At 37.0% G+C, this 15,758-nt stretch overlaps 2 protein-coding genes across 12 annotated transcripts in view; one reads left to right on the top strand and one right to left on the bottom strand.

The window, feature by feature from the left end:
• Positions 1-15,758, bottom strand: part of LOC134219152 (high affinity cGMP-specific 3',5'-cyclic phosphodiesterase 9A) — a 782,997-nt gene that overhangs the window by 28,563 nt on the left and 738,676 nt on the right. For all 11 annotated transcript variants that reach the window (XM_062697847.1, XM_062697854.1, XM_062697852.1 and 8 more), the window contains one exon: positions 3,753-3,904. In XM_062697847.1, the coding sequence (XP_062553831.1) occupies positions 3,753-3,904 (152 nt within the window). The remainder of the gene's footprint in view (positions 1-3,752; positions 3,905-15,758) is intronic.
• On the top strand, positions 4,274-4,872 carry LOC134219156 (uncharacterized). The gene is made up of 2 exons (XM_062697860.1): positions 4,274-4,433; positions 4,496-4,872. The coding sequence occupies exons 1-2, from the start codon at positions 4,370-4,372 to the stop codon at positions 4,717-4,719; spliced, it is 288 nt and encodes a 95-aa protein (XP_062553844.1). The 5' UTR covers positions 4,274-4,369; the 3' UTR covers positions 4,720-4,872.

Genomic DNA, 15,758 nt, shown 5'->3' with positions numbered 1-15,758 from the left:
ATATAAATCAATCATTGAGAACCGGGCACGTGTTGCAAGTTTGGAAGGAATCTCTTGTGATTCCTATTCAAAAGTTGCTGGAACGATTAAAGCCGAAGAGTTTCGTCCCATCAACATGTTGCACACATTAGAAAAAATATTAGAACTTGTTGTCAAAGGCCAGTTAGTTACATATTTGAATAGTAATAACTTGCTAATACAAGAACAATCGGGATATCGAGAAGGACATTCTTGTGAAACCGCATTGAACTTGGTGTTAGCCAAATGGAAAGAGAACATGGAGCGTAAAGATACTATCATTGCTGTATTTTGGATCTTAAACGCGCATTTGAGACAATTTCTAGGCCCTTATTGTTGGAAAAAATAAAGCGCTTTGGAATTTCGGGTTCTGCATATGAATGGTTTAGAAGCTATTTGTCTGACAGAACTCAAAAGACTGCTTTTAATGATTGTGTTTCAAATCCTATGGAAAATAATCTTGGTGTTCCACAAGGAAGTGTATTAGGGCCCGTTTTATTTATTATGTATATTAATGACATGGGACGGGTTTTACGATTTTGTAATATAAATCTATTCGCGGATGACACCGTATTATTCATTGCAGCTAGAACTATCGAAGATGCAGTTTCACGCTTGAATACAGATTTGCGTTCTTTAAGTAGATGGTTGAAGTACAAACAGTTGAAATTGAATGTAAGCAAAACTAAATACATGGTAATTTCGCGAAATCGAGTCATTGGTAATGTTTCCGTTCAAATTGATGATGAAACAATTAAATATCTTGGCGTGATTATTGATGATAAATTGAAATTTGATTCTCATATCAACAATGTCATCAAGAAAATAGCCAAGAAGTATGGAATTTTATGTCGATTAAAAAACGAATTAACTGTTGCGAGTAAAATACAGTTGTACAAGTCAATCATCTCTCCTCACTTGGACTTTTGTGCTTCCATTTTATTTCTAGCTAATGAAACACAAATATCGAGGTTACAGCGTTTGCAGAATAAAGTAATGCGTTTGATTTTAAGATGCAATAGATTCACTTCCTCCTCCTTTTGTTGGACGCTTTACAATGGTTATCAGTGAAGCAGAGAATTGTTTATTTGACTATGGTGTTCATCTTTAAAATAATAAATAGATTGCTGCCACGATATTTGTGTAATCGAATTGAAAGAGGAAGTGACATTCATGGATATAATACTAGAAACGCGGAAGAAATAAGAACACCTTATTTTTTGCATGGTGCTTCACAAAATTCATTGTTTTATAAAGGAATAAATGTTTTCAATTCGATGCCTGCACACATCAAGCGAGCAAGTACACTATCACAGTTCAAGAGACTTTGCATTTCACACGTGAAAGCTGTTTTTAAACAGCTATTTATTTAAGTTTTATTATTGACTAATTGTGTATCTTGACGAAGTTTGTGATAACGGATATTTTTGTTTGGACGAATGTAAATGATTTGTTATTTCATTAGGGCGCTTATAGACTATATTGTTCGCCTCGATGATGATGATGGTATTTTATTTGTTGATGTGTTTTAACTTTTATTCTTTATGTGTAGTCTACGAAAGTTTGAGAATCGCGCGCGTAATACAGGTATAAATAACTTTTTGTATTTATCACTACAATTTGAAATATTTGAAACTGGTTGAAAGATACTATAGAAAAGTAGTGAGCTCTCAGATAGAACGCGATTTTCTCGAAACTTTTGGTATCTACGGAGAGGTAACACAAGTTTTGAATGTTGTCGAGCTTTGTACAGTAAATTGATTGGTACTAGCGAGAATGGTTTGAGTACGCGCTTCCTGACGAAACTTTTGGCATCATGCGAGAGGTATCACAAGTTTTGTATTTGTATCGGACTCGCTGTATCACTGATGATGCTTGCGAACATCTGCAGTAGAACTCAACGGTTCTTTTTACTTATTTATATTTTTGCTGGAAAGCGATGATAATTTGTATTGTTGTTTATATCTGTGAAAATAATCGGATCGTTTATTGTTTTGCAAAATCTGATTAAATTGATCACAATTAAATATCTTAAAGATAAATCGTCTAGCTCAAACCTTTGTAGGGGTATGTGGCGGGACCATCATCATCATCATCATCATTTGTATTCATGACTTTTTTTTGCCAAACTGTTCGCGTCTCAGGCCTATTATTCTTTTTGCCCGAAATATGACCATAAGTAACCTATTTTTTATGCCAACTTTTCATTCAACTTTCTTACAATTTACTTACCATATTTTTACTATAACGGTTATTATAAGAGTATAATTATTTCGATTACAGCTTACTTATCATATTTTTTGGCATACCTTCATATTTTTACAATGTTACAAAAATCCAGATCATCATTTCAATTCAGATGTTTAAAAGATTCGTTTTACCTATTCATAGTACGTACATTTTTAAACCCAGAGGAAGCAACGACCATGCCATTCTCGTAGCCACACAAATTACAGAGCGTATCACTCGATGATAGCCATCGGAATCCAATAATTGAAAAGGTTGCTTACGCTTCAAGAAACGAATACTCAGCCATGTTTTTTTGATTTGACGTACAATGCAGGCATCCCATCTGAGCCCACTTCGATTGAATTTGATGTTTGTGCACATTTGGTTTATTAAGCATGCTCACACTTCACTTGCTTGCTGCGATTGAATTTCAAATTTTCTAACGTTGCCAATTATTTTTACTTAAAATTAGGCAATTTCAGTTGTTTTATTAACTCCTCATTAGCTCCTCATTAATTTGCACTTTTACACTGTTATGTGTAAATAATCAATACGTTATGTTTAAGTAAAAAAAATATCCAAACTTTGAATGGCTGTTTAAGAATCACTTCTTCTCCACAGATTCGTTCCAAAGTTTTTCAAGTAGTGCACGACTGATGAAATATTAATATTCGTAAATAAAGTCGGATGTGGAAAAAACATTGATTCTAGAGAGTCGCTTTATCTAGAGGCAGAGGTGTTCTACTTCTACACAGTTCGCAAAAAATCTGCTCTTTTATTTTACACAATTTTAAACAATTAAATAAAATTCATTCAGTGAGTGCAACTAATGGATAAATCTTTGAGTTTTCGAAATGTCACTTCAATCTGACAAAATGGTGCGCCCGTGTGTCTCCGGCATGAATTATTTTGACAGATCGAAATGACATTTACAAAACTCAAATATCCATCTTTTAGGTGCTAATTGAATAAATTCTTTTTGATTGTTAAAAATTGTGAAAAATAACAGAGGCGATTTTTCGCCAACCTTGTAGGACATCTGTCTAAAGGTTTTGAAATTCAATTCTTTCAATTTCTCGTGAAATTCCAAAGTAATCAATGTGCTTGACAAAATGTGCTTATTTGGAGAATCATCTATACTTTTCAACGTAACCAACACTGTAAAAATTTCTATTTAAGACAAGTTCTAAGAAGAAAAGCAATTTAGTTTAACGTATCCAGAACATATCATCAAATTTCTGGTTAATCCACAATTTTGTAAACTTTCAACTTCCATTTCGACACCGAACGCATACCCTTACATTGCGACCCGAGATTTGTGCGCAACAGAAATGGGTTCGAAAGTCCATTGGACTTGATTGACTGAACTGCGTAGAACATCGGTAACGATGCGAAAGAAAAAAAAATGGAACCATCCCACTCCTTTGATCTTTTGACATTTTTCACTCACGATGGACGATGCTCTCTCCGGTGACGAATCCGAGATCCGAGCTGGACACACTTACCTGAGTGCGAGTTCGGTCCTGGCATTGATCTGGTAGATGTTGTTGTAGCCGGGATGGTCCAGGTCGTGGCAGATGCAGGATACCAACAGGATCAGCACCTCCAGTTCGCCCAGCCGCTGCACCAGATTCGTGTGCCAAGTCATGGCGTACATCTGCGCGAAAACAAGGTTGGGGGAAAGATGGGAAGCACCATATGAGTACGAAATTAAACAAGTTGATATGGCTATGGTCGGAACACATACACAATGCTTGGCGTGATTAAGTCTGAGATTAAAAAAGTTTGGCTCGTGCTGGTTGGCGCTGGCGGCGCTAGTTGTGTCTATCGGCAGTGCAGTGTAATGTGGGGAGATAATATTAAAAGCAACGGAATAGCGCAGTTTTGAGTACTTCCTCAGCAGTTAATTCTCACATACAATGCTGCATTCGGGGAGGGTGTTTTTCAACGGAAATTAGACAATTTTGCTGTTTTGAAGCTTTCTTCAATTCATATCAGCGATGAGAGCAGTATAAAAAACAACTAGGCGATGCCGTTCGGTATCAGTTGCGCAGATCTTGCTCTCGAGAACAGTTCTTGAAACATCAAGTGTTTGTAGTGAGCTAAATTTAAACGGTTCGAGATGAAGGTGGTTGCTGTTTTCGTTATTTTGGCAGTGTTCTGCATGACGGAGTTTGCTGCTGCGGGTAAGGAACTCTTGTATCAAGTGATGAAACGGCGGATTTTAGCATGATTTCTGCCTTTACAGCTCCCACTTTTGAAGGGGAACGCGTCAAACGGAGCGCTCAAGAGCCGGAGCCAACTGGAGATGCTCCAGACACTGGATCGGAGGATGATAAACCGGAAGGGGAGGTAGAGGAAGATAGCAGTACCGGCGATGAAACCGAAGTTGGGGATGACCACGAGCATGGGGAGGATTGTCATCACGATGAGGATACAGAGCAACCCGAAGTAGGGCAAACAATAGAATAAACCCGAGCTAAGTGCTGAAATCGCATCCACATAAAAATAGTGATGATTTTTTTTTGGCATACAATCGCTAAATTACGTATAATCGTACAATTCCGTATTACATAGCTGTAAGAACAAATAAAAACTATTATTATGTAGCATATAATTATAAAATATGTTTTTCCTGTTTCGTACAATAATCGATTGCAATATAATAATGAGGCACCTCAATATTCGTAACCAGCATCTACACCCAAGAAATCAATTATTGTATAAAATATTGGCATATACAATTCTGTAAACTTCTTATACAGATATTGCATTAAAATAATTTAACAATTGTATTAAAATCTTTTGAAATTGTATATGCCAAATTATTATACAGTTTCTGTTCGGTTCTTGCTAACCACTGATTGAGTGTAAGAATAATAGATAGGAAGAAAATAACAGTTTTTCGCTCATCCTAATGCCAAAGCCATTACAATTAAAAGGCGTTGAACTTTAATAATCACAAATCACATATAGTTTGGTAAGAAAATTATTTAGAGTTTTTAGCGGAATGTCTTCACTTGTTATGAGATGAGTGTCAGAGTCCCTTCCTTGTCGAGTCAAGTAAGAAATACTGAAGACGGTACTACTGTTGAGATCGAAATACGTATCGTTCAAGTGGTAGAATTGAATGAGAGAGCGTGCTAACTCATAGTTTGTTTATTCGTACGGATCTTCATCTCATAGCTCCCATTTTCATCCTATGAAAAACAAAGCATTCAAAAGAAAATTTAAAAAACATGACATATTGTGCTTGACGGTTTTGACGGTGAGCATGCAATAGACGGAAGGAAAAAAGATGAGTTTGTTTCAGTGAGATGGAAATGCTAAAATAGGTCTAATACAAAGTGTCTACACTGTCAGAATTGGAATAAGATTCATCATTCCCATACAAACCCGTGCTCCAAACGAGCAGGGAACCTGTCAAATGCGGCACATGGTACTATTACGTACAGGACTCTTGGAAATGGCAGTTCTACTTTCGTCACCAGTAGGAGAACTAAGTTAAAAATGCGCCAGTCAGCTAATACGAGCTATTGCATTTTCCTGGTTAATAGGCTGAATTAAGTTACTAAGCCGTCTGCAGCTGAGGTCCAAACATGTTTTTAGATCACCAAATTAAAAATAATGGCCAAGAAATCTAAAATAAAATTTAAAAAAAATGTATTTTCAGCAGTTTTTTCACTGGATAAAAATATTATTAGATATGCTTGACTAAGGATGTCATGGTTTGATAAGGGCGTGTGCCACTAACAATTTATTTTAAAATAATCATTGAGCATGAGCATGAGCATGATTGACCGCCCACGGTTGCTCCTCCATTATTGCCAGGTCAGCTGTAATTACACAGAGAACCAACAGATGATGTTTGGGACTAACATCATCCTCAATGTGTAAGAACTGGTGACCCAAATATTAAGCAATACCAGCGCCGGCCGTGTCCGAATGCAGGTCAATTAAGGAATGGGTAGGAGAATGTTGACGTGATAATTGCTTTGATGGAAGCCGACGAGTCATCTGCACTTCCACGAGAAATCACTGGGATGTTGGATACATGGGGTAGGTATTGTAGCAGGGTTCGTTTTGGTGAACGCTTTGCCGTGTGAAGCGTTTAGTTTGATGAAGTTTAAACATAAATACAATCGAACGCGCACTGACTAATCAACTTAACAACCGCACAGAGGAGAACAAAATATTTCGATGATCGCACGATCGCTCTGCGTACTAATACAAACACGATGGAGCACGCCCTTAATTTTTATTTGTTAACTAGTTGACCCGGCAGACGTTGTCCTGAATAGTAGGCAAAAATGCGCGTTGTGAACTGCACATCTAAAAATTCCATACAAATATTAATTTTAGTTCTTCACGATTTACTCAACCCTTCTCGTGATTATCGCATGAGGAAATACCACGTAAACCCGTCGGAAACGATAACGAACATATTTGCTCAAGGAATGAAGAAAGTCCATTGAGCCGTTTTCGAGTTATGCGGATACGAACACAGACCATTTCATTTTTATGATATAGATTTAATTGCCCGCACAACGCAGAGCCAAATATCTGAATGATCGCGCGATCGTTCTACTTATTAGAAGAAACACGTCGGACGCGCACTAATATTTCATTTGCTAATTAATTTATTCACTCATACAAATCAGAACAAAACATTTTGAAGATCGCGTGATCGTTCTGTATTTGTTAATTGATTCACTCATTCGCACAACGCAGAACAAAACATTTTGGTGAACGTTCTGAGCACGTTCCTACTATTAAAGGGTGGTCCCTCAGTGCACATTTAAAGGGAATCTCTCACGCGAACCAAGTGAAAAAGTGTGAATATAATGGTTATTATTTTCGTGTGGATTTATCAATTGAGTTATAGGGAAAAAAACGAAAAAAAAAACAGTTAATCAAAAACCAATGATGCTTGAGAACATTGCTTTGAATAATATTATTAATTGTTTAATGTATGTATGTATTTATACCGAATGTTGAGCATTACCTCTCGAATTCTCAGTTATTTCCCTTAAATATACTTTTTGTGTAAACTGATAAACATATACTCATAGCATTATAAAGTGTACTAGAACATGAACAGGTGTTTGGAATTGGGACAGGTTTGTCGTTGGTGGTCGTTATGGTGAACGATTTGCTGTGAGTAAAACTTTTTATGATTCTTTAATAGTTCATCGCGAGGATGGACAATCAATCGCCCAAAGTGAGCGATTGTTCATTTGAATTTTAGGTGTAGCACCCTCGTCATTATTTCATTATCAAAATTGGCTTGAAATTGCAGGAAGGGAAAGATACGACCCTATTTATAAAGTAGAAAAAGTGACAACTTAGTTATACCCAGTATTTGACGCAAAAAGGCGCGTAAAATCTGATGCTAAATTAATCTCAGATACAAACCACAAAAAGAACCTATCGATCTCATTTCATTTATCTTCATTAATCTGCTCGGTGCATGTGTCGCTTAGTATCTCGCAATCCAAAGAGTTTCGCGTCCCATATGAAAATCTCCTGCCACGCCGGGTCGTTGTGGACATTATGAATCTTGAATCCTATTCAACTACTTATTCGAAAAATCCCTGTCAGACATCACCACTTTCAAAACTTCATGTGAACTCGGGTTCGGTTTTTTTCTTTAGAAAATTATGGCACAGAAGCCACAGAAACCTTATTTTAAAATAATCATTAATTAAAAAGTAAACAAGTAACAATTATTGACAAGTGAGAAAATGAAAGTGAAAAGTGATGAGTGAGAGGTTATGAGTGATGGGGAGTGAGAAGTATGAATAAGAAGCACTCAATAATTTTATAGTCAAACGAGAATTGTAAACTTGGGTTTGGGATAGGAATAGGATAGCACTCAATAATTTTATAGTCAAACGAGAATTGTAAACTTGGATTTGGGATAGGAATACGATAGGTAGCATACCATGAGAGACGTTTTTCGGTAGCTGTTACGACAATGAACTGATTCGGGGGGCTACAACCCATGATAAATTGTTTTCAATAAGCCCCAATTGCGGGGCACCGGTTGATGATGCTGATGATGCATTTCAACTTGTTTTACACAGCTGTGCGAAAAAATATGGTCCCCAACACAAAATGAGCGAGAAGTGCGAGGTGCAAGGTGGGAAGTAAGGAGTGAAATTAGAGAATAGAGAAAGGAAACGCGGGAAGGGAGAGAAGTGAATAGTGTGGAGACTACTCAGAATATAGTTTTTTCAGCATTTTTGATCATCCAAGGAATTCCTAGAGTAAGGCCACGCATTACAAAAGATCAATCAAAATGTTTTAAATATGGTACATGGTACATGCTTTTTTGGATGTGTTGAATAAAATGTGTCAACGGCAGAGATTCTCTGTGATTCAATAAATCCCTGAAGCATAGCCTTAAGATCTATACGCGTAACTAGAGATTAATCTGACTGTTTTAATTATGATACATGCCGTTTTGGATGTGAAGAAAAGAATGATCCAACGTAAGAGAGATTCTCAGTCATCAAAGAAATCCCCTGAGCTATACTCTAAAATCTACACGCGTAACCAAAGATCAATCGAATAGTTTATAATATGGTACGTGGCCTTCTGAACGTGTAAGCGTAAGATCTTCAGCTCTACACTATTATTCAATGATCTAATTGGGTGGTACATGTTTATTTGTATTACATAGAATATAAAGAGTTCACAGCCCTTGGATTATCATTCAATAAATCCTTGGAATAAGCCCTCAAGATATACACACGTAGCTTAATATTATTTGGACTGTATTAAATTTGGTACATGCTCTTTCTGATCATCGGTCATCCAACAAATCCCTGATGTAAGGACTGCAGATATTCAGGAGTAACTAAAGATAAATCGGAAGATTTTCATAAATTTTACATTAGATTGGGGCATCATAATGCTTTTTTTTGCAATTCCTGAACCTAATACCTGGTTAACAGTACGTCATTGAGTGATAAAACGGCCTACTTTTCCATACCAACCAAATGGGTGCTTTAATGACCATTATGCAACTCAAATGGGTTGCATAAAATCCATTATAGCACTCATGTGGGTGCTACAATGAAAAATCAACGTACGAACAGTAGTTACATGACTACATGTTGCGAATCTAGCTTGGGTAAGTGATAAAATAGTGTATTCTCTGCATCGCGTAATAAATTAAATAGTATGATGGCGATGACATCAGAATTTTCCAAAGGCAAGTTCATCTATCGTTTCAAGGCTTGCCGACTTATGCAATATGGCACGATAACATGGAATATGATTGTTCTCTGCAGCAATATAATTTATTTGATGAAAATGATCATATGGAGTAAATCAGTTTGTACCGTTTTGCTACAATTTTACCACATTGAAGCCCAATTTTCGTCATTGCAAAAAATAGCGTGTGCAACTCGTTGCAAAACTCGATTTTTTCAACACTCGTAGTATTTATCCAACTCGGCAAGCCTCGTTAGATAAACGTACAACTCGTGCTGAAAAAATCATCTTTTTGCAACTTGTTGCACAAACTACTATTTTCAAATCAATGGTTTTTCGAAACTCTCCAGGATCCCAAACAGCTGTGCATAATATGGGCCCGATTGCTTTCTCGCTTTTCGCATCCTGATTAAAGCTTGGAAAAACGTTTATTTTTGTATTTTTGTCTCTATATGTTTTAGTTTATCATAAACCGAATAGCATATTGCGTTAAAGTATAATTCATAGGATGTCGAAAAACTTTGCTAAAGAAGGAACGTTTCTGGAACGTCCACAAATAAAGTTATCACGCTTCACGCTAAAAGCAAAGAACGGTTGTGGTAGTTTGATCTCGACCGCCGCGCGAAACGGACTAGTGCAAACATCGCTCTTTGCAAAACAAGTGTTGGAGTGCAAGTGTGCTTAACGAATTTTCAACTTCATCCAAAATGGAAAGTGTACCGTCAGTGAGCAAACTAGAACAAACGTTACCATCAGACCTTCGTCGTCATTTTCAACTCGTCCGACTGTTTCACGCAGAAACCAATTTACGAGGATGCTTGTCGAAAGTGGATCAGGCGTCCCAAACTCAACGATGTGAAGACTATCGGCGGCGTTTTCTAGACGCCATCTTGTGCTACAACCGAGCACAAAGACACGACTTATTAAAATGGAGTTTTTGCGGCTTTGGTCACAGGTGGCCATCAACATGTACCGGGAGTTGCTATCAGCGGAAGTTGCCGCCAATCAGGAAGCCGACAAACTCATCAAAGCAGCAGTTCGAGACATCGATAAAATCAGTGAAGTCTTCAAGCAAGGTGAGCCGGTAAAAACAAACAATGCAAGGTGCAATTTGAAAGTAGAAGCTATTCCCAAGTGTCTAGTGTGCGCTAGCTTACACGACCTTCTCCAGTGTACGAAGTTCAAACTAATGAAAACCCAAGAGAAACGTATTTTCATTTGTATTTGTATGGCTATGGGCATATGCTATTCCAGTGCGATAAGTTTGGAGAATTAAAACCAGGCGAACGTAAAGATCTAGTGAACGAAGAACAGCTCTGTATGAACTGGTTCAACTCGGGGCATTCGGATGAGCATTGTCAACATCCTGACAGTTGCCGTCACTGTGGACAAGGGCATCATTTTGTGCTGCATCTTGCGTTTGGACCCCCAGCACAACGTAAATATTGATTCAAAAAATGCCATTATTTACCCATCCTTTGAATATTTGACAAAACAAATACCTTTCAGGTTTTTATTTATCATCAGACTAAGGCCGGAGTGGCCTGTGCTGCACATAAAAGACTTCTCCATTCAGCTCGGTTTAATGGCTGCACTTCGCCAACCTTTCAGGTGTGCTCTATAAAAACCTGTAATAGAACTCAATAAAGAACAGTCAATCGTTAACCAAGTAACAAACACCATATCCACGTAATCATCTGCAGTGTACAAGTCGAAGTGAGAAATTACCCCCACGAAGGTGTCTTCCAGAACCAATTAAACATTCTTGCGTTAACAGTGATATTTCAAAGTTATTGATCTTCCTCAAGGGCCTCGGAACTAACCTCAGGGTGGTCAATGTCCCCAGAACCATATCCGGATAAGAAAATTATTTTGAGCTTATTTTGACGGGCATATCTGGATGTCATTATCCTACTTGTCTTGCAAAGTGCTGAAGTTTGAAACCCATATTGTCTCAGTTTATTAGATTTTGAAAATGGCCGATTTTGATGCTTCCTTGAGGGCCTTGGAACTAACCTCAGGGAGGTCAATGTCCCCAGAATCATATCCGGATGTCATAATTCCACTTGTCTTTCAAAATGCTGAAGTTTGATAACCATATTGCTAATATAGAGCGAAAATATTGAACTGGAGTCAAAGGGTCACTTCAAAGAAACCTGTTGTTGGCGTGATTTTTGGTTCTGATATAATCCCCATATACAAATCTACCGGAATTGTATAAATAGGGACGAAATGAACGTCATTTTCTTGGACTTATATAGCCAAAAAAGAAGTTGTGGTAAAATTTACTGCATCTGACCCAGTTACCCACCAGAATAACTCCGGATAGGAGGACCTCATCACAAGTCCCAACATTTATTCTGAATTCCGGGATCTGTACGAGCAGAACAGTAATAAAACCAGGCCAACACGGCATTAAATATGAGTTAAATATGGTACATGCCCTTTGCGATACATAGAATAGAGTGAGTTTACAGCTACAGGATCTTAGTCATCCCAGAAATCCCTGGATAAAAGGCACTCATGTTTACACGAGCAACCATGTGCTGTACATGTACTATATTTGAAACAATCCAATTGATCTTTAGTTTCGCATATATATCTAAAGGCCTTACTCCAGGGATTTCTTGGACGACCAAGAACCTATGCAGTGAACACATTCTATTCTATGTATCAGGAAGGGCATGTGCCATATTTGAAAACGTCCAATCGTTCTTTGGCTACGTGTGTAGACCTAAAGTACTTACTCCATTAATTTATTGAATTACCAAGAACATATGTTGTGAGCACATTCTATTCTATTCACCACAAAGAGCATGTGCCATGTTTAAGCGTGTAGACCTACGGGCCTTATTCCAGGGATTTCTTGGATGACCAAGAACCTATCCTGGGAACGCATTCTATCCTATGTATTTGAACAATTCAATTGATCTTTTGTTACCCGTGTAGACCTTATGACCTTGGCATAATTCTGCCTCCTTTATGTAATGGGCTTTGGGTCATTTTATGCCTACCGTTCATTATGCCTATCGTCCATTATGCCTGACGTCCATTATGCCTAAAGTACTTATGTCTAACATACTTATGCCTAATGGGGTATACCGAGACAGAACTGATGATAGACGATCCACGGTCAGTGGTGGAAATCTGTGAACCTTGCTCACAAAACGAGAAGTAGGCAAAGCAAAATACTCGCAAACACATGTTTTGCCTTTTTCTTGCCTACCTATTACTCGCAAAGTAAACAGAAAAACGAACCCCGAAAAATGTTCGTGAAGCTTCGCAAGTCATTCGGGTTAATTTGCAAAATGTCATAAAACATCCTCGTAACATGTTTATTACGGATGTTCGAGCAAGAACACCTTTGTTTATTGTTATTGTGATTATCTCAAGTGAAATTTATCCATTGTATTCGAAGTAACCACAAATACTCGCGACCGTGATGTTTACTCCCGAACAAAATACATACTTCCTTGCTGATTTTACTTTGCTCTGCCCATACTCGAGAACAAAGCAAGCACCAGAAAAATGCAGGCAGTAGTTTTTCGCGAGTGTGGCATTTTTGGTAGGCTCAATTATACTCTTTTCTTACTCGTGAAGCGAGTATTTCCACCACTGTCCGCACGGTGTAAAAAAATGGATTATTATCGAAGTTTCATGTACCTCTGATTTTTTTTCACAGAGAGTTAGGCAGGGTCATTTCAAATAAGGCACGGGGTGTTTTAAAATATTCCATCGTCGATTTTTTGAAAAAAAGTGATTTTTATTGATTTCTTCTCCAATATTCGGTACAAAAAGTCAATTAACAACTCAGAAATGGATGAATCATAGTAAGTAACCATCATTAGAAATATACACATTTGTAGTTTTTCTGTATAGATAACCAATATTTAAACGGATCCAAAATGGTAAAAAAACATTTTTTTATGTAATTCAAGCCTTCCTTAAGTGTTTTGTTGCGTGGGTTACAATTTTGTTTAGCAATTATCATCTATCTCCGGCATCTATTCTGTTCTTTGTTAAATAAAATATCTGCAATTCTATCTTTCACCATTTGTGCTAGATGACTTGCCCACTGAAGTGCGCCGTATTTTATAAGATTCATAACATTTTCTTTTTCGAACATATGATACAGCGCATAATTCATGCGTATGTACCACACGCTTTTTTCTGGCCAATCACTGAGTATTGAACGTAGCACCTTACAGTCGTAAAATTCGAAAGCCAAACTCTTGTAACTGATTATGTTAGCCGAAGGTAACCTTATTTGTAGTAGAGTAAACTTCATAATCGGCCGCTCCAAGCATTTGGAAGGTAAACATTTTTTCAACACCTTCAAACACAACCCTTCGAGCACTACCACAGCACAATCAACACAAAACTTATCTCTGTCTCTACACGCAACCATGTACATCGTCTTAGCAGAGCTAACGCATATGCTCCTGGGTTTTGCAAACGAAATCGAGCTCAATGGAAACGATCACAGAGGAAATGAAGCATGGAAATTGTGAGAAGCTTTTGTGGTTTTCAAGCAAAATGTGATTTTCTTCACACAAACTATGATACAGTATCAAGAGAAATATATTGATCCTTTAAAATATGGCAGACTGACAATGGGCTGGCTATCTAGTACGAATGTTGAAAAAAATGCAAATGCAACATTGAGCATAGAACTGCATGAAGGCTGGAAATAGATGATAATTGCTGGAAAAAGATTGTGATTCATGCATAAATAAAAAAAAAATCACGCAAAAAATACTTTGAAAACGTTTAAAATACAAAAATTAATGATTTTTCAACATTTCTGATCCGTTTAAAAAATGTTTTATGTAGAAATGTTACAAATGTGTACGTTTCTAATTTTGGGGGTAAATTGTTATGATTCATCTATTGCTGAGTTATCAATTGACTTTTTATACCGAAAATTGGAGAAGAAAAAAATCTCCGATGGAATATTTTTAGACACCCCGTACCCTATTTCAAATGACCTTGCCTAACTTTCCGTGAAACAAAATGAGAGGTACATGAAACATTGATAATAATCCATTTTTTACACCGTGCGGTATAAAAAATGGATTATTATCGAAGTTTCATGTACCTCTGACTTTTCTTCACAGAAAGTTAGGCAAGGTCTCTAGAAATGAGGTACGGGTTGTTTAAAAATATTCCATCGGCAATTTTTTGAAACAAATATGGGTTTTAATGTTTTCTTCCCAAATATGCCGTATAAAAAATTAATTGATAATATACACATTTGTAGCATTTTTCTATTGAAAACCTATCTTGAAACGGATCTAAAAATTTGAAAAATGTTTTTTTTTTCTGTGATTCAAACGTTTTTAAAGTATGTTTCCGGATATTTTTTTTTTAATTTTGCTTTATTGACTAGGAAGCTTTCGAATTTTCCGAGCGGAAGGTGCTGCAAACAATACATAGTGAGGGGCCAGTAAATGACGCACGGGGCATACGCACGAATTAGAAGGAAACATTATATGTTCAAAGGAGAAAATATTATGAATCTTATTAAATACGGCGAAAATGTGCAAATGTCAGAAGAAAGAATTCAAAAACAATATTCATCAGACAACGGTATAGATGCCGGAGATAGACGTATGTAAATTAACGAAAAAATAGTATAAGTAATACTGTAAAAAATGCCTTAACCACAGAAAAATATATTCAAAATTTTAGACCCATTTCAAGATAGATTTTCTATACAAAAACTTTGATTAACCCACCTAGTGGTATCAGTGCCTTTCTCGTTTAAAAAAATTACTAAAAATATTAGTGATTGTTTTTAAGCGTGTTTTGCGCATAAAATGTATTTTGGCCATAACTTCTGATCCCATAGTAAAATCTGGCTAATTTTCAATAGCAAACAATGGGGCAGGGTTCCCCGTCGAACGGAATTGCAAGTAATTCGGCCAATGTTAAATTTCACTAAATGTGTCTACAAAATTGTGTACACATACACACATACACACATACACACTTAACAGACATCCCCTCAATTAGTCGAGCTGAGTCGATTGGTTTACATATAACACTTTGGGTCTCCAATGCTTCTATCCAAAGTTTGGTTTTGGAGTGATCATATAGCCTGTATGTTTACTTTTTATATGAGAAAGGCAAAAAGATTGTTGATTCAAGAAATGGACAAAACTTGTAGTGTGCTCTCCGTTTCAGTTTCTTGTCTATATCGACTTTTTGTTATTTTTTCGACCATTTGTCTCTTTCGACCTTTTATCCCGTTCGACCTTTTGTCCCTTTCGACCATTTATCCCTACGAA

This window comes from Armigeres subalbatus, chromosome 3, assembly GCF_024139115.2.
Source record: "Armigeres subalbatus isolate Guangzhou_Male chromosome 3, GZ_Asu_2, whole genome shotgun sequence".
Classification (NCBI taxonomy): domain Eukaryota; kingdom Metazoa; phylum Arthropoda; class Insecta; order Diptera; family Culicidae; genus Armigeres; species Armigeres subalbatus.
This window is presented reverse-complemented; position numbering and strand designations above follow the sequence as displayed.

Coding starts and splice junctions, on each gene's coding strand:
- LOC134219156 (XM_062697860.1), top strand. CDS start 4,370: ATGAAGGTGGTTGCTGTTTTCGTTATTTTGGCAGTGTTCTGCATGACG. Junction 4,434..4,495: donor GACGGAGTTTGCTGCTGCGG/GTAAGGAACTCT, acceptor CTGCCTTTACAG/CTCCCACTTTTGAAGGGGAA.